At 37.0% G+C, this 26,854-nt stretch overlaps 2 protein-coding genes across 12 annotated transcripts in view; one reads left to right on the plus strand and one right to left on the minus strand.

Annotated features, from left to right (window-relative positions):
• Positions 1–26,854, plus strand: part of Ten-m (teneurin transmembrane protein Ten-m) — a 683,381-nt gene that overhangs the window by 330,896 nt on the left and 325,631 nt on the right. The window lies entirely within an intron of this gene.
• LOC145970917 (uncharacterized) overlaps positions 1–26,854 on the minus strand; it is a 110,775-nt gene that overhangs the window by 2,109 nt on the left and 81,812 nt on the right. Inside the window, exons 3-4 of one of the 3 annotated variants that reach the window (XR_014438671.1) lie at positions 21,710–21,760; positions 21,465–21,592 (exon numbers count right to left, since the gene is read on the minus strand). Coding sequence is in view for 2 of the 3 variants with exons in the window: in XM_083097989.1 (XP_082954115.1) it covers positions 1,417–2,009 (593 nt within the window). In the remaining variant the exon portion in view is untranslated. Of the gene's footprint in view, positions 1–1,416; positions 2,089–21,464; positions 21,593–21,709; positions 21,761–26,854 lie in introns of those variants that run through there. The other 2 variants (XM_083097989.1, XM_083097990.1) reach the window with 2 other exon arrangements.

A 26,854-nucleotide genomic window follows, 5' to 3' on the forward strand; every position in this document is an offset into this window, starting at 1 on the left:
GGAGTTGAAGGAAGTAATCAGTAAAAATATAAAATAAAAGTTACTGGATTAGTCATTAGTATAAAATATAGGTTCAATTATGTGCGCAATATTATAAAGTTTTTAAACTAGTATTTTTAAAGTAATACTGTTATTATCAAAACATCATCGAACAAATTTGAATTTTTAATATTCTCAAAAATTCCACATCAAAATACAAAAATTCTTGCCCGATTATTTAAAAAATTTTTATATTTATTCACAATTTATATTTACGCTTAGTGTCATAAATTATTGACTACAACAGTATTAAATTAATAAACTTAAAATTTGTATGATATTTTGATTAATAACTTAACAATAAGTTAATTTAACCCAAATATACAGGGTGACCCATTTTAACTTAGGCAGCCAAATAACTCGAAAAATAAGCAAGATAGAGAAAAATGTTTTAGACAAAAGTTGTATGGTTTCGAGGGGGCCATAAGATGGTATCATTGGTTTGACCTTGAAGAGTCATTTGAAGGTCACGTGAAGGTCACTTCAATTTTTTTAAATGGAACATCCTATATATTTTTGTACATTCTTGTAGCTCATCTCGAGAGCTTTCCAAAACACTATAATTAAGTACATTTTCGTTAAGTACTTTTTGAGTTATGAGGCTTGAAATAATTTCTTAATTTTACATAAACCGTAAAATATCTTGTAAAATATTCATTTTTCGATTACCTTACCTTAATAGTTTTATGTACAAAATAATGAGAGGAATCAATTGGTGTAAAGAAAACACATAGTTGTTTCGAAGAAAAAATATGTAATTTGCAATTAACAATTCCATATTTTTTCTTAAAAACAACTATGTGTTTTCTTTACACCAATTGATTCCTCTCATTATTTTGTACATAAAAGTATTAAGGTAAGATAATCGAAAAATGAATATTTTACAAGATATTTTACGGTTTATGTAAAATTAAGAAATTATTTCAAGCATCATAACTCAAAAAGTACTTAACGGAAAGGTACTTAATTATAGTGTTTTGGAAAGCTCTCGAAATAAGCTACAAGAATGTACAAAAATATATAGGGTATTCCATTTAAAAAAATTGAAGTGACCTTCACGTGACCTTCAAATGACTCTTCAAGGTCAAACCAATGATACCATCTTATGGCCCCCTCGAAACCATACAACTTTTGTCTAAAACATTTTTCTCTATCTTGCTTATTTTTCGAGTTATTTGGCTGCCTAAGTTAAAATGGGTCACCCTGTATAAAATATTTGTCGTAAATATGTATTATAAATATCTAAATTTAAAATTTTTTCCATGGTATACATTTTCCTTATTGTATGCAAAAGTATATAAATTATTCAAAATAAATATATAAATTATTCGAAAGAAGTAAATTAATAATATTCAATTTTCGCTCTGTTTCACTTACTCGTTTGGTATTTTATCCCAAGGAAATTCTTTAAGGTTCTCGTCATGGCGATGTTTGTCGTTCAAATGCTTTACGAACATGATACCGTTTTTGGCTCGAATCTCATTATCATCCTTATCACATATCTTACATGTATATATTTCAAACACTCCTAATCTCGTGATGTTAGAATAATCGCCAGCATGGTCTACTATCCCTAATTTAAGTGGCATCCAACTACTTTCGTCAACTTTATGCTTATTTTTTAAATGTGATTTCATTTTAGGCGTAGAATTTAGGAATGTTCGTTTTTTAATCTCCGTACCACCCTGAATAGACATTTCATTATCACAATATTTGCATTCTACTTTTGGATTGAGCATGTTACCAGTTGACTGTACTATTCTGTAATGTTCATCCCAATCTACTTCTGATAAACGTTTCGACTTATTAATCTCTTCCAAAGCTTCCTGATGACCACCCGTTCCTTCAAGTATATGATTATATAGAAGTTCTTGTTTACGTATGATAGGTCTCTCAGATTTATCACAAAGACTACACTTTGCTTTACACATACTTTCTAACGTAAAATAATTCCAGCTCCACGTACCCATGATCTCCGTTATGTACCACAGTTCGTGCACAACTAAATGCGAAATAAGGATTATATCAAGCAAAAGTGTACGAAGAATATAAAAGTTGTGTAGAAAAAAGAAGGGAAGGTCGCGGTAAGATGTGTGATTGTTTGTATGAATGTAAATATTGACTGTCTAAATCTGCCTAACTTGCATGACTTGTGTTCGTCTAACAAAATTGTTTTATAATAGGTGAAGGAATTTTCATAAAGAACATCAATATTTTTATGTGGATGTAATTAAAGTCGTTAAAAATTAAAATCACATTAGAGAGATGTCCTTAAAACCTATGTAATATATCTTTAAAATTTATCTTTAAATTTATATACTTTGTTACTGAATATGTTATTAATTTTTTAACTGGAATTTTTTGACATTCTGCATTCAAATTACAATTAAAATAATAAGAATATAGTAAGCAGGTATTAAATTTTTGAGATTCGATATTATATTTTTAATTTAATAATAAATTCTCAATTTAACAATTTTTCTTTAATCATTTTTTATTATTAATATGCAAAAATTGTTATTTTATTAGAATTTTTGATTAAAATATTCGTAAGAACTCAAATATTTAACTTTAATTATTATTCAGATTAAAAAATTTTTGCCCGATTACTTATATGTTCAGTTCTATATTTTTTGGTTTTAAAAATTATTTGTTATATTCGAATCATAAATAAATAACAAATTTTTGAATTATAGTATCTAGATAAAACATTAGCTTAAAAGGTGAATTAGAACGAGTTTGATTTTAATACTTATAACTTTTGCCAAACACAAGTGCGATATTTTTCGAATAATATTTGTGAAGCAAATGTTATTAACGTTTGAATTTTATATGCTCGTTTATATACACATACGAAGCTAGAAAGGCCTTAACATCTGAATTTATGCATATATCGTAATATATATCCTGTTTCTATATACAGTGTGTCTGAGACAAACTCTCAAGTATAAAAAGTCCTATATCATTTTCCAAATAACCACATAAAATTTCAAAATATTAATTAAAGAAGATTGGCCAATGAGCGCACAATCCGCTTGGTTAGAGTGCATGAGATGCAGATGCCGGAAACAAGTGTCGCATAACAACGAAAAGACAAAAGTCGAGGTACGCCCGATCAAACTTTTCGTTGCAATTTAACCCTCGTCGCTGTCACACCTAGAATCCTACATCTCACAGAATAGTCGCTGATTATGCACTCATTGGCCGATCTCTTTTAATTAATATCTCAAAATTTTACATGATTGTTTAGAAAATGATATAGGATTTTTTAGTTTGAGATCTACTCTCGTATATTTTCAATGGGACACTTTGGGACTATCAGATGTATGTATATGTATTATATTCCCATATTTAATTATAATTAAACATTACAGATTGTAAAATTAATTTTGTATTTGTGATGAAAGATTTTACATTTCCATCTCTTTCCTTCTTATCGATATCTAAGAAATTTATTAAATGAATTTATTAAAGATTCTGTATATAGGAGATTGTCTTATACTATTTACTGATTAATAAAATGATTTCAGCATTGTTTAAATATTTAAAATTGTTGTTTATATTGGAGCAAGATTATTTCCTGTACTCTCCCTGTATTTCTCGCCCTCCCCTCTCTTTTTCCCTCTCGATTTTTCATGTATTCATGTAATCTAAAATAATCTCTGTATGTGTTCGCCATATGTTTAATGTATAAATTCTATTATAAATATCACATCATGCTTTATGATTGTCTTGTATGTAATGTAAAATATCCTCATATATTCAACTGTGTTTTCTTCTTAGCATAATATTCGACTTGTGCTACAAATCATACGTTATTAAATAAAAGAAACCATCCAACAACGAATATAAAAGTTGAATTTCTTATATTGCTTTTAATACATATAATCATTGCATACGTTAATATATTATTTGAACTGGTAAAAATATAATATATAAATATTCACATTTTAATCAATATAATACTCATATAAAAATTGCTCCTACAAACACTTTAATGACAGATTCCTGTTACATAATCTTTTTGAATATATAATTAATTTTTTAAATAACGGATGTATACATATAAAAACTTCACGTACTTGAGGCAATATCTAGTACATAAATAAAAAATTTATATTTGCATGAAAGTGCTTTGTGTGTGAGTCTTGTTTTATAAAATTGTTTTATGTTATATTAAAAACGCAAGATATATAATTGTATATCGAAACATTAAAATTCTTCCGTTAATCATAGTCATTAAATCAGGTAAAGATCACGAAAGCTTATGATGTATCATTATGTAAATATTGATGCACAATTTTAATCATAAAACTGTCTAACATTGTCACAATCATTTTATATTATAATACTTCTCATTACATACACTTGATTACAACTATAATCTAGATGCACAATTTCAGATTCGCAAACAGGCAATATTATAAATTAAATATGGCACATTTATATAACACAGTGTTATTTTATTTTTATGAATGTTTTATGTAACTTTTATATGTAATGCAATCATTTATACGTTAATATATACAGGGCATACGTAAATATATATATATAGGGTGTCCCTGAATTCAGTGCCAAAATTGATACAGCGGCTTTAGGACATGAAAACAATCTATTTATCAATATAATTAAATTCCTATATGTTTATTTAATTTTTGTTTACCTTTGTTACATTTAATTTTATTTACTTTTATTAAATTTATTATTATCCAATGTGGCTCTAATATATTTAATATATTTTGACTGTCGCGTTCATCAATTAAAATCATCTTTGTAGTATTCAATAATTAACGCTACGTGAATATACATACAATAATTTTGCTGCTTAATAGTTATTCTCGTGAAATGATAATCTTCACAATTGTGCGCGCGTTTGATAATCGATAAAGTCGATAAACATTTAATGGCGCTGGCAACGAATCGTTATCGAGCAACTTTCGGCATTAACAAGAAGGGATCGAAAATTAGAGTTCCAGTGTTCTCGGTATTAGCCGTAGTTAATGAAGAAGGGCAGCGGCGCAACGACAGGAAGTACTCTGATGAATGGAACCAATTTACCGAGTTGGCGTCTAGTCTATTTTACTTCTTCCTAAGCCACGGACCTATTGATCTCCCGTTTCTCTCTTATCGTTATCGTACTACATTGGCGCCCCGGCATTCTCTCAACGATCTAATTAACGTCGTGTACCCAATGTTCTTTATCACTTTTAGCATGTGTTTGTCCCTTTATGTTAAAATAATTTTATAGATTGTCGCGCTTTCGTTTTCCAAGAACCAGAAACTCGCTGAACAAGACGGAATGAAACGAGGAAGGAGAGCCAGCGAGTCAGCCGAAGGAAAAGCACGGGTACGGTTTTAAGGAGTCGCGGAGATAAGGATAAGCAGATGAAAGAAATGGCTTCTCGCTCATCCGCGTCTCGCTAGTCCTGCGAGACGAGGAAATTTCCTCTCTCGAGAAAGGGAGAAAGAGCGACGCTTCTCTTTCCGCGTTCGCGATAAAGAGAACGTCGGACCACGAGACCGAGAGATATCGTATACCCAGTGACATCGGGAAGCCAACGCGACGACGAGAGAAAGGAGACATCTGCGTGCGAAAAGCGTGGGCGAAGCTGGCGCTGATAACGTGGGACACGCGCCGGATTTCCGGTCTTATCCGATGATTGACCGGGCTGATAAGACCCACTACTCCTTCCCCCACAGGGAGTTTGCGTTCGCGAGGCGATCGAAGCGCAGAAGAAGCGAAAGATAGAACGAGAAGAACAGAATGGCGTTAATTAATCTGCCGCAGAGCGCGTTTGTTTCGGTCCCGGGAACGTTGAATTATACAGCACGATTGATCGTGGTGCATCAATACACCAAGATAAATAAGTAATGTAATATGTATTTGGGATCTACAGCTGGTGGTCGTTTCTTAAGTGAAGACTCGACTTGCAAATCGATGGGAAATTAATGAATTATTTCTGACGTATACATAATTGCACCGATAAATATAAACACTCTTTATAAATCTAGTCGTATAATACCATTCAGGAAGAATATTATATCTAGAAATTTTTTTCTAAATAATAGAAATAAATATATTTTAGAAAGGCGTAAAGTATTAGACTTTTTCAGAGGCAGTCTTGGACGTTTCTCGTCACGAGAAAAGAGAGAGAGAGAGAGAGAGCGACACACGCGAAAATACACAAATGTAATCCGTCTATCAACACCGCAGCTGCCTCCAAACTCGTCAACGTGATGGCAGGCCCGACGGAACTCATTCTAACAGCAAAACCGCGTCGCTTAATCGCATTTCGTAATTTTCTCCGTCCTGTTGCGACTCGCGTCGGCGAAAATTTTACGCGCCGATCTCAAAGCGTTCATTTCAACGAAAATATGACCTAATTAGTCGCGCAGCAATTATGCGTGTATTTATGTAACGCGTATTCTCCCTTAATATTGTTTTATCAAGGTGCGCATCTACCGTTGCGGTCTGTCAATTACATTAAAAATGTGGCGCCTCGGTAACACGTCATATATCGCGGCACTTTTTTCCGCAAGCATTACGCCAACGTTATCAGATGTACCTGCATTTGTTTAAGGCATTCGAAAAGGGCACGTTTTGTCTACGTAGGATGACCGGAATCTACCGTCATCGTGTCGGACAGCCGCTCCGACGGACGCAATTAAAGGCAGTAATTTACAGGGACGAAAGAGGGAGGGAGGGAGAGAGGACGAGGGAAAAAGCCCCAGGTAGCGCACGGTTTGTTCGCGAAGTGTGCCCAGACCGTATCCATCACGTCGGCTATCCACGTGCAGAAAGGGTTTGTTAGGGGCAAGATAAGAAAACGCGTACATGGGCTTCGCGGGGTGACCGGAGGTGGTATGCAAATGCGGGGGTCACCCGGTATATATTCCGCCGGCCGACGTACACCCCCGCGCGCGCACGCACACCGGTCGAGACGGAGGAGGAAGGGAAGAGAGAGGAGTCCGACCGTACCCTCCGCGGAGTCTTTGTTATTGTAATGCCCCGCGAAGATATCGCATTCCACGCTCGCTTTAAAGTAAAATCAACCTACGGACGTCCCACGCGGAACGAGTCTGGGACTTTACCGTAAAGCGTGCGCGCGAGTCGTTCCTCTCACCTGTTCGCGTTCACCTGCGCGCGTTAACATACGTCGAAATCGGTCGACGTCGGGGGTCCTCTCGGTACTCGAGAATCGAATCGAACGGAGAGGGAAACCTTTGGATGCATGGAAGACTGACCCGTTTGAGAGTTCGAAGGGATCGCTTACAATTCGGACTGAAAATGGCGATGGAGTCTGAATGTCACGGAGATGTGTGCTTGACCAGGAGATCCAGATGCGCATACGCAATTGGAGCGAATTGTCGTCGGATTCGAAAGGAAGATACTTAAGATAGAAATGGACGCATTAACTGGAAATATCGTTGACACTTGCGACAGTTTTCATTTTGAAAAGGAAATAAAACTAGTTCGGAGAGCATTAAAAATATCAGTGTATCATTAAAAGATATATGTCTCGAGCGTTCTGAGAGTATCGATCTTAGAACACGAAAATATGACTTTACGGTAAATGTAGTCCATCGATTTTATGTCAAAAACCATTTATTCGATGTAGCCTCACGTAGCTGTCTCTCTTCGAGGGCAAATTTGTCCACTGCACTTTTCGTTAAGTGGAAAGCTATGTCCGTAATCGCTATATCTTGCATTACCGAAGAATGATTGCTGCTGGTTAGAACAAGAATATTTCCGAGAAAATTTTTCCGGACATTTCTCGATAGTATTTTTTTCAGTAACATTTTATACAAGATTAAATTTTTAAAGAATATTCATTTTTATCATTTACAATTGTACGTCAAAAATAATTTATCAATATTATCGATTTGCAAATCGGGTTTTTCCTTAAGAAATAAACACCAACAAGTATTTAAATCCCAAAATGTTACTTATATTCTCCCTTTTACTTCTTTCTCTCTTTCATTCTCTTTCTCCCTTTTTCTCCTTTTGATAACATTGCTAATGTAGTGCAGCTCCCCCTTTCGCTGTTTCCCTTCCCCTCCATTTTAACGCGAACAGCGCATAGACAGCATCGAGAAAGTTTCGCGAACTGCGTGCTGCCGACTGTTCGAAAGTTAAACGAACGACTCCAATTATGCAGCCGGTGCTGCAACGAGCCGCGCGCTCTTCCAGCGGGAGCTGTTTATTTTACAAATTTATTATTGGCGTTACAACGAATTACTGAATTCCCTCCCTCGCTCCCACGCTATTTCTCGTCCTCCCCGCCATCTCCCCGCACCCTCCGCAATATGCGCCATTTTATTTCTTTCCCTGCTTTCTAAATGATGCTTCTTCATTCTCCATTCTTGTTCCATCAATGCTCCAAATCACAAGAAATTTGAGGTAGGAATGAAACACAGATTCTTCCGACACGGAAGAATCATATAAAAATTTCTATTTTATCCATTCCGTCAATTTTTGACACATCATCGAGTACTTTGAAAGAGACAAAAGACGCGTATTAAAATTCAGTCACGCATCTCTTTGCTCTATTGACTCCTCGATTATTTGCGATTATTTCAACAAAATTGATACGCGAACGTATCAATCGATTGGACGGCTAATTCGATTACCTTCTGGTTTCCGACGTGGAAGGAACAAGCGGGACACGTTGTATAACCGACATAATTGCGCAAACTTGGATGGAAACGATATTTTGACGAAAGCACAAAAGCCGGGCGCGTACGCGTTTTTGTATGTCAAAAATCCGACGCGGAGAAAAGAGGCAATCGGGAGAATCACTCACCGCCGCCGGGCTGGCCGGCCGTTGATGCTGGAGCGCGCGTCAATTTTCTGCTCGCCCGACTGCCATAACTCGCCATAAAAAATTGGCACGTGAAAAAAAAGAAAGGGGCGGACGCGCGCGCTGTCACGAGTTAATGAGAAGCTACCGATCGTCGCGTTGCCTGGTGTGCCGAGGCCATGAATAATTAAACGCTCGTCCCGGCTATCGGGGCGTAATCCTTAAGCGTAGGCATGACCGTAAAAAGAATTATTAAAGCGCGCGTTCTCTCTTGTTAGGATCGCGGAGCGCCCTGTATTAAGCGCGCACTGTCCAGGGTAAACGCGGTTCCGACTCGCGATCACCTGTGTATACCTGCGTCGCGCAAATTTTTCCATCTATCGATGCTGGTACGCGCGCGTCACGGCGGATTGTTGTTTTGATAAAGTAATTCGATTTCGGGCGATAATTAAATTCTCAACGACGCGACGACGTTTGTAGGTTGCTCCGCATGTTGCAGTTGCACGCTGCAGAAATAATGGAGACACAATTGCAAATCGTAAATTTTGGAAGAGGATTAAATTATTTTTTAGAAAGCTATTTATTAGGACTCGGTGAAATCAATTTGTAATATGTAATTGGCAAAGAAGTGATTTCTCGTGAAAAAAATAAGTCGAAAATGTAGATTAAAATTTTTTCATGAAAGATGAATACTTGAGCTTTTTAAAATTTAAATGAGTTATCACGATTTCGTATTACTTATTATAAAATTTGATATCGACTGTCAAAATATTATTGAAAAAATTGAAACAATTTTCCTTCCTTTTTCCAATAATTTTAGATATTTTAAATTGTTTTTGAGTATTGTCTTTTATATTTATTTATTTATGTATTTATTAATAAGCTACTATGAAACGAATTTGAAGCCATATAAGATTATACGAGCTTGAAAAACATAAATATGTTGTACCAATTTTCTAATTTTGGAAATCAAAATCTCTTTTCCCCAAACGTATCTTCGCACAAAGAAATTATTTTACATTTATTTCTGTAGGAGGAATCTTTCCTTTCTCAGTTACATCACGATTTTGGACGCACCCTACAATTAATTATTAATATAATAATGAATTTTTTCATTGCATTAATTCGGTAAAATGGTAGTGTAATTTTCAATAAAATGGTATATTTGTTATTCGTAGGGATGTGTAAGGGCCAAATCGCATCGGACGAAAATGTGGAAGCGGTAGTTTGCAGCATCGGCAGTCGTCAAATTATTGGCAAGCGATTAAAGCAGTGTAAAGTCTGCGCGTACTTGTACCACGAATAATTTAAGCGTGTGATTGCCGGGCGGGCAAATAATACCCGTACGATAAACAACGGGCCCGCCAACGCAAGTTAATCGCTCCATTGTCCGATTGTGTTGACGTGCGTGAGCGAATTCTGTCGCTCTCTCGTGGTAACGCGCCACGCGCTCTAACACGGACAAAACGACTTGGTTATATCATTGCTTTTCCATGAACAAAACGCCGACGTGTAATCGCGCGCGCGTTTCTGCTCGCGTTTTCGTGCATTAAACCGCGAATAAATATGTCCCATAGGATGAACTCGCGTACATCGTCGTCATCGTACGCCGCTTGATGATGTCGAGCGTAGTTCCAGCAGCAGCGTGAATTGTCAGACAGTCAGTACAATTTCCGGTCACATACATACGCGGCATAATATAATGATATTTCAATATTAATATTCAAGAAATAGCTTCCTAGAAATGATTCCATTTATCGTTGCATAATTCAATAAAATGTGAAACGTGACACAAAGATGACGGTTAAATATAATTCTGCTCTGTATCAAATAATCCTGGCTATAAATATGAATAAAATGTTACATATAAATATAGAAATATTATCCGTTATCCCATTCTATTCTTTATTATTAAATAGTATTCCGGATTACGTATTATATATTGATGTCATCTCTTATATCCTGCGTATAATATTTCAAATATTATTTCGTATATTAGAGTCAGTAGTAATATTGGCGAATATTCGTTGAACTCAATTGATGACTGTGCAACATTTTGGTACTTTGATACTCCGAAATAATCTAATTTTCCTGGACTCCCCGTACCGTCTACAAAGCGCGCCAGCTGTCGAATCATTATCGTATATCCGCCCAGCTTTATCATAACCTTTTGATCTAAATTGCACGATACTCATTGCGCATCGGGCAGCTGTTATCGACGAGAGGATCGATCTCCCGGATCGGTCGCAGCGCGCCAAGTTTCAATCGTCCGGATTCGGTCGCGTAATCCGATAAGGAAAGCCGATGGAAGTTAGTGCTTTTCGGGAAAATCTCATCTGACGGGCCGACGCGCGATCTCATTCTAGGACAGGATTATCACGCCCTACCGCACTAACCGATGGGGATCCGTAGGTCTTGCTGCAACACGGGGGGTAAATAAGAGGGGTTCCGCCGCCTTCGCGGCGTACTATAGGTATGACACGATACGAGGAAGCTATTGCGAGAAGCGAAAAGTCAATCAACCGCTCCCGCCGTTGTTTGTACGCGACTCAACACTAATTCCTGTTTGTACGTCTGATTAAACGCCCGCACGGGGGATTTTTCCGCTTATAATCGGCAACGTGGAAGCACAAATTCGGCGTTAAAAAAATTCTCTAACGAAAAAATTTCTCTTATAAAACTGCAAGAAAGTAAAAAGTGTAAGCTAAATAGCCAAGTACATCGATAATCGTCAACAATCATCATTGCACAAAGAAAGATGACATAAAGGAACGCAAGAGTAGCGTTATTTCTTCGAAATGTGTGCGCCGTTGTACCAATAATACTTTCACCAGGATATAAACCCTCCGGGCGGGAGAAAGTGCCAGGGCTCGCAGGACGAAGAGGAGGACTACTACTAACCCCGGTTAGCCGGGATACATATCTACTCCTGGGGAGCCGTTAGCTTGAAGATGGCTCCCACGGGAAACCAACTCTCAGACTCATCGTGGCAAGTAACGACCGCATTCCCTCTCTTATTCCACTCGATTCGGGTCGGTTCGTCTATCCTCGCGCAGGGTTTCTTCGACCTTTAACAGCTCGCTTCAGTTTCGCGCATTCTTCTTCGAACATATTCGCCGTCTCCCCGAGGAAAAAGTTTTCGGCCGTGGAAGCATCAGACGAGAATTTACATCGCTTGAGAATTTCCACTGAATTAAACTGATAAGAGAATATACGAATATATGTGAATTGCCTCGATTTTTTATAATAAAAAAAGTCCATAATGAACGAAGGAAATCAGCTTTGCGATTAAATTATTTATCCTTGTATTTATTTAAATTTTACGCTACTAAAAAATTTAATAAAAAATGGCTAAAAAACAATATTGAAAATAATATATATGTCGTTTCTTTTGAATAAAATAAATACGATACAATACGTATAAATTTATCTAAAACGTTGCGCAATTAATATTACAATTATCAATGTGACAGAGAATTGTTTTAATTAGTACTTCTTACTGTTTAATGGGAAAAGTTTGCGATAAAATTCATTATTCATGGGATGTAACGTATGCAGGCAAACGCATAATAGTAGTGAGAGGGGACAGAAATGACAAGCGACAAGAGCGGTGCAACAAGAACACGATACTAATTTGTCTAACACGATGAGCAACAATGTTTCGGTTCTTCGGTACGTATAATACATGTACGAATGCTATATGTGGTCGATGCCGCATGTCATCTACGCCCGACACAATGAACACGATTTTCTTGCTCTCCGAGTCCGAGACAATGGTCTTAACATTGTAAAGGGCGGACTTGACTCGCTAAGGAAGTTCTCGTTGGCCAGTTTCAATGCTATTGTATGCGCGCAGAATCCTAAATTTATGTTGCGTATAAAAGAAATATATATCTTTCATAATATAATATCTCACACACACCCGAATCTTTTCAAATAAAATTTTTAAAAATACTTGAAATGAATTCCTCCTTATTAAAATAATATTGCAAAATTATTATCAAAATTATTAATATTAATCTCACGATTTTATTAATGCGTGCGTTCAACATTCGATATTATAGCATTTAAATTTTTTGTTAGGATTAAATTTAGACAAAACTAATTTAAAGCATGTTTTATTGTGCATTTGCACATAGAGATTCAATTATAAAGGGATAAGCAATACAAATATGAATAATGGATACTAGCAAATTAATGACTAATTCATGTGCTCATAATACGCGTAATGGGAATAAAATGTGAAAAAAAATGTGTAAATGGGACTTCACTTTAGCAAATAAATTTCATAAAAAGTTTTATTTGCATAATAATTTTGTATATATGACTGAGACAGAGAGACACAACTCAGTAAATCGTTATTAAAACTTTTATATATTCGTAAAATGCACACAGCTTGATGCAATGTTTTTGTTGTATACTAGATATGATTCAACATCATATAATAACGCAGTTAGCATTCTGTTTTTATTACTTACGGAATGTCTCCTTTTTTTCGTAAAACACGTAATGCACGATAAATTGCAAACGATAAAAATATTTCTTTGACAAATGTGATGTTTATACGTCAGTATAATTCTTTCGCGCTTGAAATGAAATAATTAGTGAGACAATTATATTTGCGAGACCCTTTGTTAAATATTAATATTGATAACATTTAATTGATGTACAACGATAAAAGAACGCATTACGTGATTACATGTATAAACAAAGTATTATCGAGAATCGAATGCGCACAGATATCGATAGAATTTCAATATTTGCATATAATCGAAAAGAATAATGAAAATCTTTACGCGTTGCATTTTTTTCAATTACAACATCAATGTAAAATTTATACCTGCGCACGAAGATCACATCGGTTAAGGTTGTTTCAGTTCTCAAGCAAGAAGCATCGATAGAATTATCGTTAAACTATCTTAAGCAAAAGCAAACTATCGTTCTAACAACATCGTCTCGTGCCTCGTGGCGCTATCGACGGTTAATTCAATGACCTGTCAACGAAATGGAGCAAAGAACGCAAGGAAGACTACCCCGCGATGCATTAAAAGAGCACAGAACCCTGGTGACAGCGGATTACTGCACAGCTTGGCGAAAGTAATTTCGCGAGATAGGCGCTTCTTGAAGCGTAGAGCGCGATATTAAAGCGGCAATGCGCGGAATATGGTAATGTTCGGAGGTAGAGCAGAGGGAGAGCGGTCGGCAGGGGGAGAGAGTGTAATAACGGAGGGAAATAACGAAACGACGTAGACGTAGCGACGTAGCTGGACATCGGGCAGCTACGGTGAAATCCGTCCGAACAAAGGAAACGTCGAGAGCCACGCACGTTTATTCCGTTCAATTTCACCGCGCGCGAGTCGGTTCGCGCAAACGGCGACGCTAATGGCAGTTCCATTCTCGAGATTTTCGAATTTCTCTCTCGCAAAGCCCCCCCGGTCTCGCCCCGGACTCGCTCAGGAGTTTCAGATTTTCCGGGACTTCGAGATTCGTTTCTCTCTCTCTCTCTCTCCCTTCTACTCTTCGACTAAAGCCCACCGGGAGTACATTGGAAATGGGACAGCGCTCTGGAAACTCCGTCCAAGTATTAAAATCGTATCGCGCCCATTTTACGCGACGCGAGTACATTGATCGTATTCACGGCACGTATTACTTTCTCCCTTTGCAGCTATGTAACGTTACAATTACAAGATATAAACCCCGGAAGACTTTTCTCTACGATATTTAAATTAACATCGAGTTGATTCTTCGCGAAACAATTCTCACGGTACAAGCTGCAAGCTCGTCTAGTAGAATGTTGGGATGATGTACAATGAAGAGATGAAGATGGCAACCGGACAGATCTCCGGAATGCGATCTTATCCGATCTAAATAAAACGCGGCTCGGGATGTAGAGCCATTTAAATCGATTTCTCACATTTCCGGCCCTTCCACCTCTCTTCCTTCCTATTTCGCAAGACTCCGCCAAGTACGCGAGGGCCAAGGTAATTCGATGCGATGCTGCCGGAGTGGCTTTTGGCATCGAGGGCGAGAGAGAGGAGCGAGCGAGAAAGAGGAGAGGAGTTACGTAGAGAGAAACGTCGGAGAAAGGGACAGAGGGAGACCGATGTAAAGAGAGGGCGAGGGAGAGGACGTAACTCAGACTGTACTTGGACTATCTGCACGGTGGATCTGGCATCTCGAAGAGCAACGCCCACTCACACTTCGCTGCGGGCGCGCCGCGGTCTCCCTGTGTAAGCGTACGTACGTGTGCGCTCACCTCGTACGTACATACATACATATATCACGCGTGAACGCGAAAGCGTACGCGTGTTACAGCTATTCCTTCGCTCGCTCGTGCAGCCAGGCAGGTAGGTCGGACACACCGGCGCGCGCACACACGTCGGGGGTGGATCGCGTACAATTACCCATTGTCTGATACAGAAATTTATGTGAGGATACCCAGGGCCCACGTAACTAACGGACGGTCAGCTTCGAAAGAGAGAGGGATTTAGAGAGAGGGAAAGAGATATCTACTAAATCCAAAGGCTCGCCGCAGCATGCGCCTTAGACGGTGCAGATAACCGATGAATAGGATACAGGAGGGACGTGCTTTGTGAACCGGAACCCGCGTATCTACCTACGTACGTAATCTTATATTTCGACGCGCGGGTGTGGGTAGAGAATTTGTACGTGTTTCGCGAAAGAGAGCTGGCGAGGGCGGCCGAGTGTCTCTCCTTCTCCTTCTTCTTCGTCTTCCTCTCTCAGCTGATTCTCCTAAATACGAAAAAGAAGGTCCGCCATCATTCTTCACTTTCGCGAGCCGCACGCGCGATCTAAGAGGGAAGTTATTCCTGATAGAAGCCGATAGCGTCATCATTTTCGTAGATTGAAGTTGAGTCCGGTTTGTTGAATCGCGCTACAAGCTGATTGAACTTGAGTATTTGTATAATCGAAAAAAAGGCGCGACAATCTTATTTTTCTCTCTATAAATGTTTAGCAAATTTAAAAACAAAGTATCTAATAATTAAAATTATTAAAATAATTTGAAAAGAGTATTTCATATTTAAAATAATACTTGTACAATTTTTTTCAAGCTTGCACTAATTATTTTACTTTTTCTATTATATTACAAATTATTTTTATAAATGTTATACATATATTAATATCAAATATATTTGTTATATATATTAATAAGGAAAATAATTGAAAAATCGACATAAAACTAATATAAATTCATTTTAAAAGTAATTGCGTATTCATTTAATTTTATAAAATTTAGAGAAATATCTAACAAAATTTAATAAAATAGGAAAAAAAAACAAATTTAAGACATGTAAGCCATAAGAAATAAATAGAATGAATACGCATTTAAATATTCGTAAAATAATATATTTTGAAATATTTTTAAATATCCTGAGAAAAATAATTATATATTTTTTTCAAACGATTTTTTTAAACGAGAAATATATATTTATTAAAACATTTTTTTATTCTAAAATTAATGAGATGTAGTAAATTATTATTTCTGGTTAATCGTTGATAATTTGACAGGAAAAAAAAGCTTACGTAAAAACATTTTATATTTATTTTAAATACTACTTTTTGTCCATCTCTGCAACAGATATTCATTAATAAATACGAACTGCGTTGCATCAATAAAAAAATATGCATCATTGTATAAAAAATATTCAACTGATCAATTCTGATTACAATCAGGATCTACCTACACCATTTGAGCAGAGATGACATCTCGATTTACCGCTGTACGGGAATTTAAAAAGACCTCGCGAAATCCGAGAAGAGCCGCGGTGTTCACCGATGACCCCCATACCAGCGCTTACGCCGTCTCGTTTGCGTGCGTAAAGAGAAAAACCTGACTAAAACTATGAACGCTTGTAACGCTGTCCAAACAAGGATCGTAGCTCCAGCGCATTAAAGCGTCGACAAAGGGCGAAGTCGGTAGTCGGCCAACCCTTATTTACTCACGTGACGAAGCAGGCACTTAGTATCGTGATATTACCGGGGTAAATAAAAAATACGAGCGAGCAAGTCTCGCAGTGAGCGAAGTTTAAACGCAACGGGACGATGATTTATGTTACGAACGGTACGCACACAGTAGGAAAACTGGGTTACGAGAGGTTTAGAATTAAAAAATATCTTTTGCCAAGCATGCACTTGTCGCGCCATTTGTCTTGCTGCCTGTCATTAATTAAGATAAAGCTGTCGGTTTCCATTTTTTCTATTTATTACTATATTTATGCAATAATATACAAAGACCAATTTATCACAAGATTTATTAAAATTAATTTTTATTATTAAATATTTTTATTATTTTATTATTTATTTTATTATTAAATATTTTTATTAATTTTTATTATTAAATTAAATATTATATCACGGTGCATAAAAAACAAGATAGTCGCAAAATACGCCACGGTTGAATTTCGGTGTCTACTCTATCGTGACACGAGATCCGACAGAGTTGCGTTTGTCATAAAGAAAGGAAATAAAACGCCGTTAGTACCTCAGTACAAGCTGTCGCAACATCGAAAAGAGATCGGCGCGACGCCGAGAACGTGCAACGCATTAGGAGATCCCGAGGATCTCTCACGAGGAGAAGGAAGAAAAAGAGGGAAGCTGGGAAAACAATCCTAGCGTCACGCACACTTGCACAAATAGTGAAGAAACGGAAGAGACTTCCGCATCCCCGGGCGGAGACCTTTCGAGGGGGATACCCGACGCGCGCGGACGTCTTCCTTTCGGATCCGGCCTCTATGATTTCGTTGCTACTGCTTTACAGCAAAAAAAAAAAAAAAAGAAAGCGATCCCGCGAGACGCGACGTTCGCGTGTGATCCCTTCGTGTTTTTTTCCGCGCCAATAATAATAGCGCGTAAGCGTCGACTTCCGACCATCGACGGAGAAAACTAATCGGTCCCAAGAGCGTGCCCGAGTTGTCGTTTCCGAGACTCGGTGTCGCGAGAACGCGAGATGCCAGATGTCGGGTGATGACGAGCGAGAGGGGAAACCGGTTTTCGGACAAAACGAGAGACGGAAGGTCGTGGATATCTTATGAAAAAGGCTGATAGCGTCCGACGATCCGCCTCGTTATGGCAAAGCCTTCGGGATAAATCGCGCGAAAACTTTGATCGATGCCTCCTGCCTTTGACCTCCGACTCCCTCGTGCTGGGCTCGCGCGAGGTCTTGCATCAGCGAGGCGTGCTTATCGGGATATCGATATCGCCAAGTCGGTTTTCTTCCCCGAATTGGCATCTTTGACGCGCCACCGGCCGATCGATCGACCTGTCGCCAAGAGTTACCTCCGCACTCCGTAGAAAAAAGATGCGGGAGGTTCGTTAGCATCTCGTTGAGGCGAGGGATAAGAAATCGTGTTTCTCGATAACCCTGACGCTTTTTCCCTCCGAGAGCCGAGACAAAATGGTTTATGGATGGATGTGTATCAATGTCGCCGGCGACAGAATCGATTATCGACAAATTCGTGGACGCTGGATCCGACAGAAATTGCAATTCGATTAACTCTATTTAATTGCGTGTTCGGTACGAACGCGCGGGTGTATCTCTTTAATTATTTTAAATTAATAGAGCGCATTTATAAGTCTCTCCCCTTCCTACAAATTTCATCAAATTATAAATATTGTCTCGGCTTATTCACGATTATTATGATTGCGTCGATTCCTCCTTTTGACGAGCTTTGATTTCGAGTACAATGCAAATAGCTTTGAAGAACCTACTTCGCGTGATGGATGAAGTTGCAGCGAAATGCAAATGTTATTAGTGGTATCTATCGGTAGCGCGTAATTCGACATTCAATTATGGTCTGCGTCATATCGGGCAAAATGCATAGCGCGCTCTCATCGCGATCTATGCCACCCTCGTGTGTACAAATAATCTTCTGACACGCGGGATGGACGCGCATAAAGGAGATTCTCTATTCGGCGGCATTGTTAAAAGCAAAAAAGCACTGTTACCAATCACGCGACGCAGCGCGGCGGTTACAGGGGTCCATTATAATTAGGTTTGTGCGTGCATACCGTTAATGGACACAATATATACCCCGTGCCGCGTAACAACGCGACTCATCGCTAACCAAATTATCCTCCCGCTCGCTCCGTTTCTCTCTCTCTCTCTCTCTCGTTGCTTCCTCCTCTCCCTCCGTTTCCGTCGTTGCCTCCTTTTCCCACCCTCTTCGCATCCCATTGTTTACTTTTGTCCGTCCATTCTCCGAACGGCCCCAGGCTAAACAAACTTACGGGGTTTTAACGCTTAACAAGCTTAGTGATTTTGTAATTGGGTTACCGTAGTTCGCCGCGAATGGAAATCGTAAAAATTCTTACCCCGACGTAACAACCCCGTAACGCTGCCAACGAATCCTCCTTGTTGCTAGCGATGATGAGATCCGCGCGATAAGTTTTACATCTATCGAATAAACCATACGTAAACACGTGCTTTCAGCAGCAAACGGTGTCCACGTATTACGCGGAACATTAAACCGCGCGTTCGAATAACTGATATAAACCTCGCACGGGTTAGTATCCCATATGTTGAAACTATCAAAATATACCTCTTGGCATCTTTGGTTTTACATCACGACAAATGCCTCGCAAGTGAATTTTCCATTTTATAATGTGACATATACGCGAGAGAGAAAGAAAGGGAAAGCCAAATCAAACATCGCATCACGTAAATGTGGAAAAATATCATTTTAATTAAAAAAAATGAAAGATATCCTAAAATATTTATGTAAAAATAATAAATTTTAGATTAATTTTAATATGAATAAAATCTGAAATCTCATCTAGAGAAAGAAAGTGATTTTTCGTAGATAAATTAAGAATGTAAAATAATATCTCATACGAGGATTTTTTTCGAGAAAATGATTTGTGAAAATTATAAAATTAACGTATTTATATTTTTGCACAAAAAATTCAATCAATTCAAAAAATTTCATCTTAAAAAAATAAATAAAAAAATATACATCCCCATGTAATATTTATGTTACACGCAACAATTTTATATCACGTTTCGTTTTTGATCTCACATTTCTTTATTGAAGAAAAATAGATCAAGGCATCGTGACTGAAAAAATGTGGGAAGATAAAGCTAGACGTGATGCGAAACTATCTCGTATACGCGGATACTCGCTCAAACGTTTTCTGTTTTCCGGCGTTGCGGTGAGCGAGATTCTCTTCAAATTTCACGTATCCATAATACATTATCGGGTTACCATGGGGGAGCATTGTGGCCACCATGGAGACTCCGTTCGTATATCGAGTACTCGCGCGTACCGTATATATGAAGGCTTATAAATTTCTTCCTAGCCTTCAACGCGGATTAGGTTAACCCCTATAATATCATCATAATTTCTGTGTTACCGCAACCGGACGTGTGTGCTGTATGCGCATCCACGTGATAATCTATACTTCCATAAATACAATGCGCGTATTTCTCGGGACGCGCGAAAATTATTGCGCGCGTCGACAAGGAAACGATAGTGTCGCGTAAAGGGAGACGTTTAATTTGGCGAATAATAGGCTCCAAAATTGCAAATAATTGATTTTTATGCCATCTCTTTTTTTATTATTATAAAATTATAAAATTTGGAGTAATAAAGCTGACGTGTCTCCGCGCGGCTCATGACTTCGTAACAGGCTCAATTTCACGTATCGCTTGTTTTATATATTTGCGCATGCAAGTGGATGATATTATGCAACACGGAATATCGTGACATGACGTTATACGGCGTTCCGACACGCACAGATAACGTACTTATAAAATATTTTTCAGTAACAAGCGTGGGGTGAACTTTCATTGTCGTGCTAGTTACGAGTCAGGCAGCCTTTTCTATCGCTCACCGCATAGTATAAATGCGCATTAATATTTATATGAAACAATAATAATTATACTCGAAAGTATAAATAGACAACACACTAGATATCATAATATACTTGCTGGAAACTAAAACGATAATTTGTCCTAGATTAATTGCGTGTAATTTAATGACATAATTTAATTAGCTCACAGTTAACTGATTATTTCGTAAACATGATATCCACGTAAAGTTTACTACTGAAAGATCATTATTGTATTAATAATCTGGACTTTGTGTTGCATATGCTTTATGTATATATGTGTGTGAACTCTTATTAAATCTATTGTGAGAATTTATGCTGCGCATATTACACATCTCGCACCGTCGTTTCTCATCACGATGCACGTAACAGCGCGATTACGTTTGACGCTAATACACCATTGGTACCGTTAGATCATTTAATGTCATACTTTTACGCGAAGCAGATCACAAATACAATAGGATCTTTGTTCTTGTATGAATGGCGGCAGTTCATCGGATTGTCATAGAAAGACTTCTACTTCGTCGTTTGACCCGCTCTCCAGTAAAAACCCGTTATCTTGGATTACATCACAGATAAGAAGATTGCACCACCATTGATAGGATAGTGGCGTCCATTGGAGATTGGATCGGATGTTTCACGATCTTTCTGGTAATGGCGGCCGAGCGGGCGCACTGTCCGGGACGCCCAGAATCATCTTTGGATTAATCGATTTGCGCCAGTGATAGCATTCCCGAGACGAGACGGAAAGTACGTTTCACTTCCTCGATTTCTATTCGCCCGCTAAATGGAAAGAGCTTACGTCGATATCGTTCAAATCGAGGCTTACGGGTTTCTTCGTGTGCGGATCGAGGACTTTCGATAAAAAAACTAGTACCTACTATTTCCGGCGCAGAGACTATTTTCTAAAATGTAATGTTACTTTTATCATTTCTTTACAATATACAGCTATTATTTCTCAAAAATGCACAGTTATTTTTCTCGTATAATAATATTCTACCATAATAATAAATGCTACTTACCGATCGATGTGCGGAGAACGGAATCAATTACCTACATGGCTCTGCGTTGATCTGCAACATACATACGAGATTCAAATTATAGCAGCGTTCAAATTCATTAATATTTCAAAAAAATTATTATATTAAACATATTAAACATAAAATTTCATATGTGTAATAACAAGCAGATATTTCATTATATAATTTCCGGAAAAACTATTTCAGTCTTAACTAAATACAAATTTTTATAAAATATATAAAAAAATATTTTTCACTAATTTATGTTAAATTGCCTAAATAAAATCAAATAAGAGAAAATAAAACTTTCTTTATTATAAAATAAATTATAAAATATATATTTTATTATAAATAATATATATAAATATCGAATGTTATGTATTTTCACACATTATTAATTTAAATTTCCGTTATTTAGATTTCTCGATTAATTGTTAAACGCGATATATTCGAATATAAGAGAAATGTATAAACAAATCATTAAAAAAATAATTATCATTTACAAATATATATGTTGCAACAAAATAGTAATTTATAATTCCCATTTATCATCGACTTTTACCTGTGAATAAATTGTGGGGAATATTTGATTCGATAAATAGTTTAATCTTGATAGGTATACGAACCTTTAATTATGGATTAATCAATCGGATGATAATCTAATTGTTCGTAGAGAAAGATCGTATTTCAAAGAGCGGTATACGGAACAGATTGTACCACATTACCTGACGTTTCAGGTTTCACTGAGCAAATACTACTAATAATACGCGTATTACGCAGCATAAACAAACGTCAAGGCCACATACCAGTTGATTTGTTGTCAAACATTACTTTATCCAAAACATTACTTTATATTAAATATTAACACTTTGTGAAATAATTTCATGTCGAATATTCTGTTTCCCGTATTTCTGATTGATTATTAATACGATCTGATATATAACTTTCCATTATCTAAATTATTCAATCCGACGATTCTTGTATTATTCCACGCTCTATCAATTGTTTCCCGCAATCAATTATTAACTTGAATTATTCGATTCATATATAAAGGTCTCTTTAGACAATCTATAATTCGCGACAAAATTCTATTTATAAATTTCATGATTCATGTAATATTCAGAAAATATTTGTGACTACATAAATTATATAAAAATAAAAAAAATATATATATCAAAATGCACATATTGACAAGGCACATAATCATTAATGCCTTCTCGCCTAAAATTAGCTTTTTCCGAATCGAATATACTTAAATGCAAGTAGCTATTTATACATATATAATGAGTGTTGGTTCAAGAAATATTTACATAATATATATATATATATAATATATATATATATATATATATATATATATATATATATTAATTATGCAAATATTTCTTGAACCAACAGTGATGATATATAAATAATTAGATTCGATGCGTATTGAAGAGGCGAAAATGGTATCAAGTGGAGCACTTATTATAGATAGAGGTCACACGACTTTTTTGAACTTTAATTGGCCGCAGTCTCTTTTTTCATCCTATACTATATTTAATTATATATAGAGATCAGTACTTTCTGTACATTAAAACATAGCGTATAAAATTATATAAATAAAACTTTATTTTAAATTTTGTCACAAATTATAAATCATTTAAAAAGACTTTTATTTCATTTTATTACTTCGAAAACAATAATGATAAATTACATATCGGGGGAAAAAGTTTAAAATGCGACGCAAAATATATTCAATAATCGTTAAAGAAATATAATTATTGTTAAATATTTTCAAAATAATAAATTCAAATTTTCACTCTTCGAATCTTTCAAATGAATAAATCTCTGCGATAAATAAACTTGGATAAATAGCCATCGTTTTGATACGCTTGCAAATGCTGAAAGTTAAGTAATCGCACGGTCGAGATTCGGACATCTCGAGGACGATAGAAATGAAGGAGATAAAAAAAACGGACATAAAAGCCTCGTGCAAGGTATCACTGATTGTGAGTCCGTGAAAATCGGATGATGTGCAATATAGTGATACTCGCACGAGCTGGACAAACCTCGCGTGTTCGCGCGCAACCTTTTCTCGCTGCATCGTCTGATATACTGACACGGGGCCAATTATTTACGCTTAATGTCGCACTTGCACGGAGTCATAAGCGGAGAATGGAGCGAGGCAACGGAGACGAAATACGAACGCGAAACTGATGGTAACGACTCCTAATGAAAAGCGAACGGCTGTCGATAAAAATCGAGAAATATATCATCGTTCGTACAATGACTATCTATCGTTTTTGCGAGCTTTCCAAGCCGGCGAAATTACGGTGCGTTAATATTGAATGCCAAACGATTGTACAATAGGTTGTGTTTTGCCTTCATCTCATTCTTCGTATCAATTACTTACAATAGATATGATTAAGGTATTCGACGAGAGCTTTTTTAATTTAAAGAGCATATTTTTAAAATTGGTTTTATGCTCTTTAAAAAATAATTTTTATTAAGCACGAGTAATTAGTTAAATAATTATGCTTAAACATTTTTATATAAGATACATATATGTATAGACATAGAGTAATATGCACGCGCGTACGTGCAAGCAACTAAAGGACTTTAGTCCACATGATTATAGGAAACCGTTGATTACTTAGTCACGATATTAGTATGACATTGCCAATATTGGCAAGATTATCGGTATCAGATGTTCGTATTATTGCAGCGGCTGATTATTCCGATGTCAACAGTTCCAATATGCGCGTCACTCCGGAACTGGTTTTCACTTCTAGTAGAGGAGAACTAGAGCGTACAAATACGGGAGGAAGGAAGCAAGAGAAGGAGACTTCCATGCCTGCTGGAAGACGTAAAACTCGGGATTACGGTACGCGGCTCGTTTCGAGATGTTTGCGCGAAAAAAAGAGGGTAAAGTTGGTGGATCGTAAAGTTCGAGATTACGCCGTTTGGGTTTAACGGGGCAGCGACCCCCGCGTGAAATTTGCATGAGACTGCTGTAAGAGATCTTGCAAGAAAGTGGCAATGAAGAGGCGAGATATATAGGCATCGTTACTGGACTGACGTGGAGGCGAGACGCGTATAAATAGGAACCTTGTCCTCGAAAGAGGAAAACGCTATAGCTAGACGCATCGCGTAAAAAAAGCGGGCTGTAAAAGAAATGTCGAATGTTAGCGAGACACGGGCATTAAAGGCGCTTCGCGATGAAAAAAATGCGTGGCGAGAGTATTTCATTATATCATATGTACCTCGCGGGAATCCGAATAAGCGCGCGCGAAACTTTTGCGACCCCGATAAAGAGAAGTAAGGGCAGAATTCGCATTCATTTCGTCGGCACTTTTTATTCAAATTCGGAATTATTCTCGTAAAGCATCGCCGCCCATGTGTACTCGTCCGCGTATTAGCTTATGCAAAGCGGCAGCGTTGCAAGGCCCTTTTTCGGAACGCCATTAGGCGGGAATGCAAATGAGAAGCTCGCATCGGTTACCTTTCACCATTGACGAGCGCAGGGAAATGCAATTTCGCCGAAGATTTGATCGATTACCGAGGAGAAAAGTGGGCACAGTCGGACTCGTCGAGTCCAACGCAAGTTAAACTAACTGAAACTGGTTCCGCCGAAGCACGGACTTCTCGTTAACGGTTAAAAATACGTTCAACAACCAGTTGTTACAAAGTAGCCATCACCTCGGAACGTTCGACGTGCGAAAAAAAGAATATCACTTCGAAGAATCCGTCAGAGACGGCGTGATGTCCGTTTAATGTTCGGCCGCCATTTCAGACGTTTAGAGAAAATTATTAAACTCTTGCGGATCGATCGCTCGCTATTTGCCTGTTCGTGTCTAGTTTCCGCGAGGCGTGCTTCGGGTATCGATCTAAAGTCAACGGACCGAGAAGTACGTAGATACGTACTTACGAACGCCCGACGACAGAGAGACAAGTTAAACTTCACGTCCTCGCTAAGAGTTTTCATGCTTTTCATGAATAATAAATTAAACGGGCCGAGTTAAGGAGAGAGAAGACCCGTAAAAATTTGGCGCACTTAAAGTTATTATCGCGATATCACGGGATTCTCGAACATGGAGAAACTTTGGCAAAAAAACTGAGAGATTATTAAATAGATTCACTATCGTCCGATAAAATGTGTAAGATTAAAAAAACAGTTTATCAAAAATCGTGCAGCCAAATATTATTATAATGTATTTAATGTAAAATAAATTGTCACGAGTCGCACAATTTCAAATTGCAAAAGTTGCCGTATAAATTACTCGAGTTGATAATTAATAAAATATTCACTCTTGGTAGTTATTATTACTAGTAGATGTCGATTGTTTGCCATCAAGAATACAACGGCGTACAATTCGTGCTTTATAAAGATATAGGTGTCGTACAACTTTTGTTAACGCTTGTTATCGATGCAAGAAAGTGAAATAGAATGAACAACTTGCATGAACTTAGTTACTCGTACCTGTCATAGCTATATTTATAACAACGTAACTGTGGGTAGATACTATTAACGTGCCCTTACAGATAAGTAGAAACTTATCGATCATTTCCAACTGCGCGTTCGTGTATACGACATGTATTTACGGAGAACAATTTTCATAAAGAATGGTACAGTCCGCAATAACATTCATATAAAAGTCTACTGATGCGGCTAAGCAATAAAGTGCATAATGAAATTTTATTTTATTATTATTTTGTAGGAGCAACGATGCATATTAATTCAATATCGATAACACAATTTTGATGATATCTTATTACAATTTCTGCCTTGATTTATAAATTTAAAATGATATTTTTAGAATTATTATTTTTTAAAAAGATCTAAAATTTTAAACAAACTTAAAAATCGAGTTAAATTTTTTAATTTAAAAATCAAATTACATTTTAAGATTTTTATAAGAGAAATTGTAGAGTAAGATATAAATTAATATTGTATTAATATTATTTCAACATATCCGATCTTTCTGTAAGATATTTTATAAGAGAGTAAATATTATTTTAATTAATCTTATTCACTTAGTTCGCATTAATCGTAAGATAAAATAAAACGTGAAAATTTGTGATTCCGGGTGATTATGTCGGAAATGTCGATTAAAGTCTTTTTTATGGTTACTATACTTCTAATTGTAATCGTGGCTCTTGCCTGTC

This window comes from Camponotus vicinus, unplaced genomic scaffold, assembly GCF_025532165.1.
Source record: "Camponotus vicinus isolate PSW18456_S1 unplaced genomic scaffold, iyCamVici1.0 SCAF_4, whole genome shotgun sequence".
NCBI lineage: Eukaryota > Metazoa > Arthropoda > Insecta > Hymenoptera > Formicidae > Camponotus > Camponotus vicinus.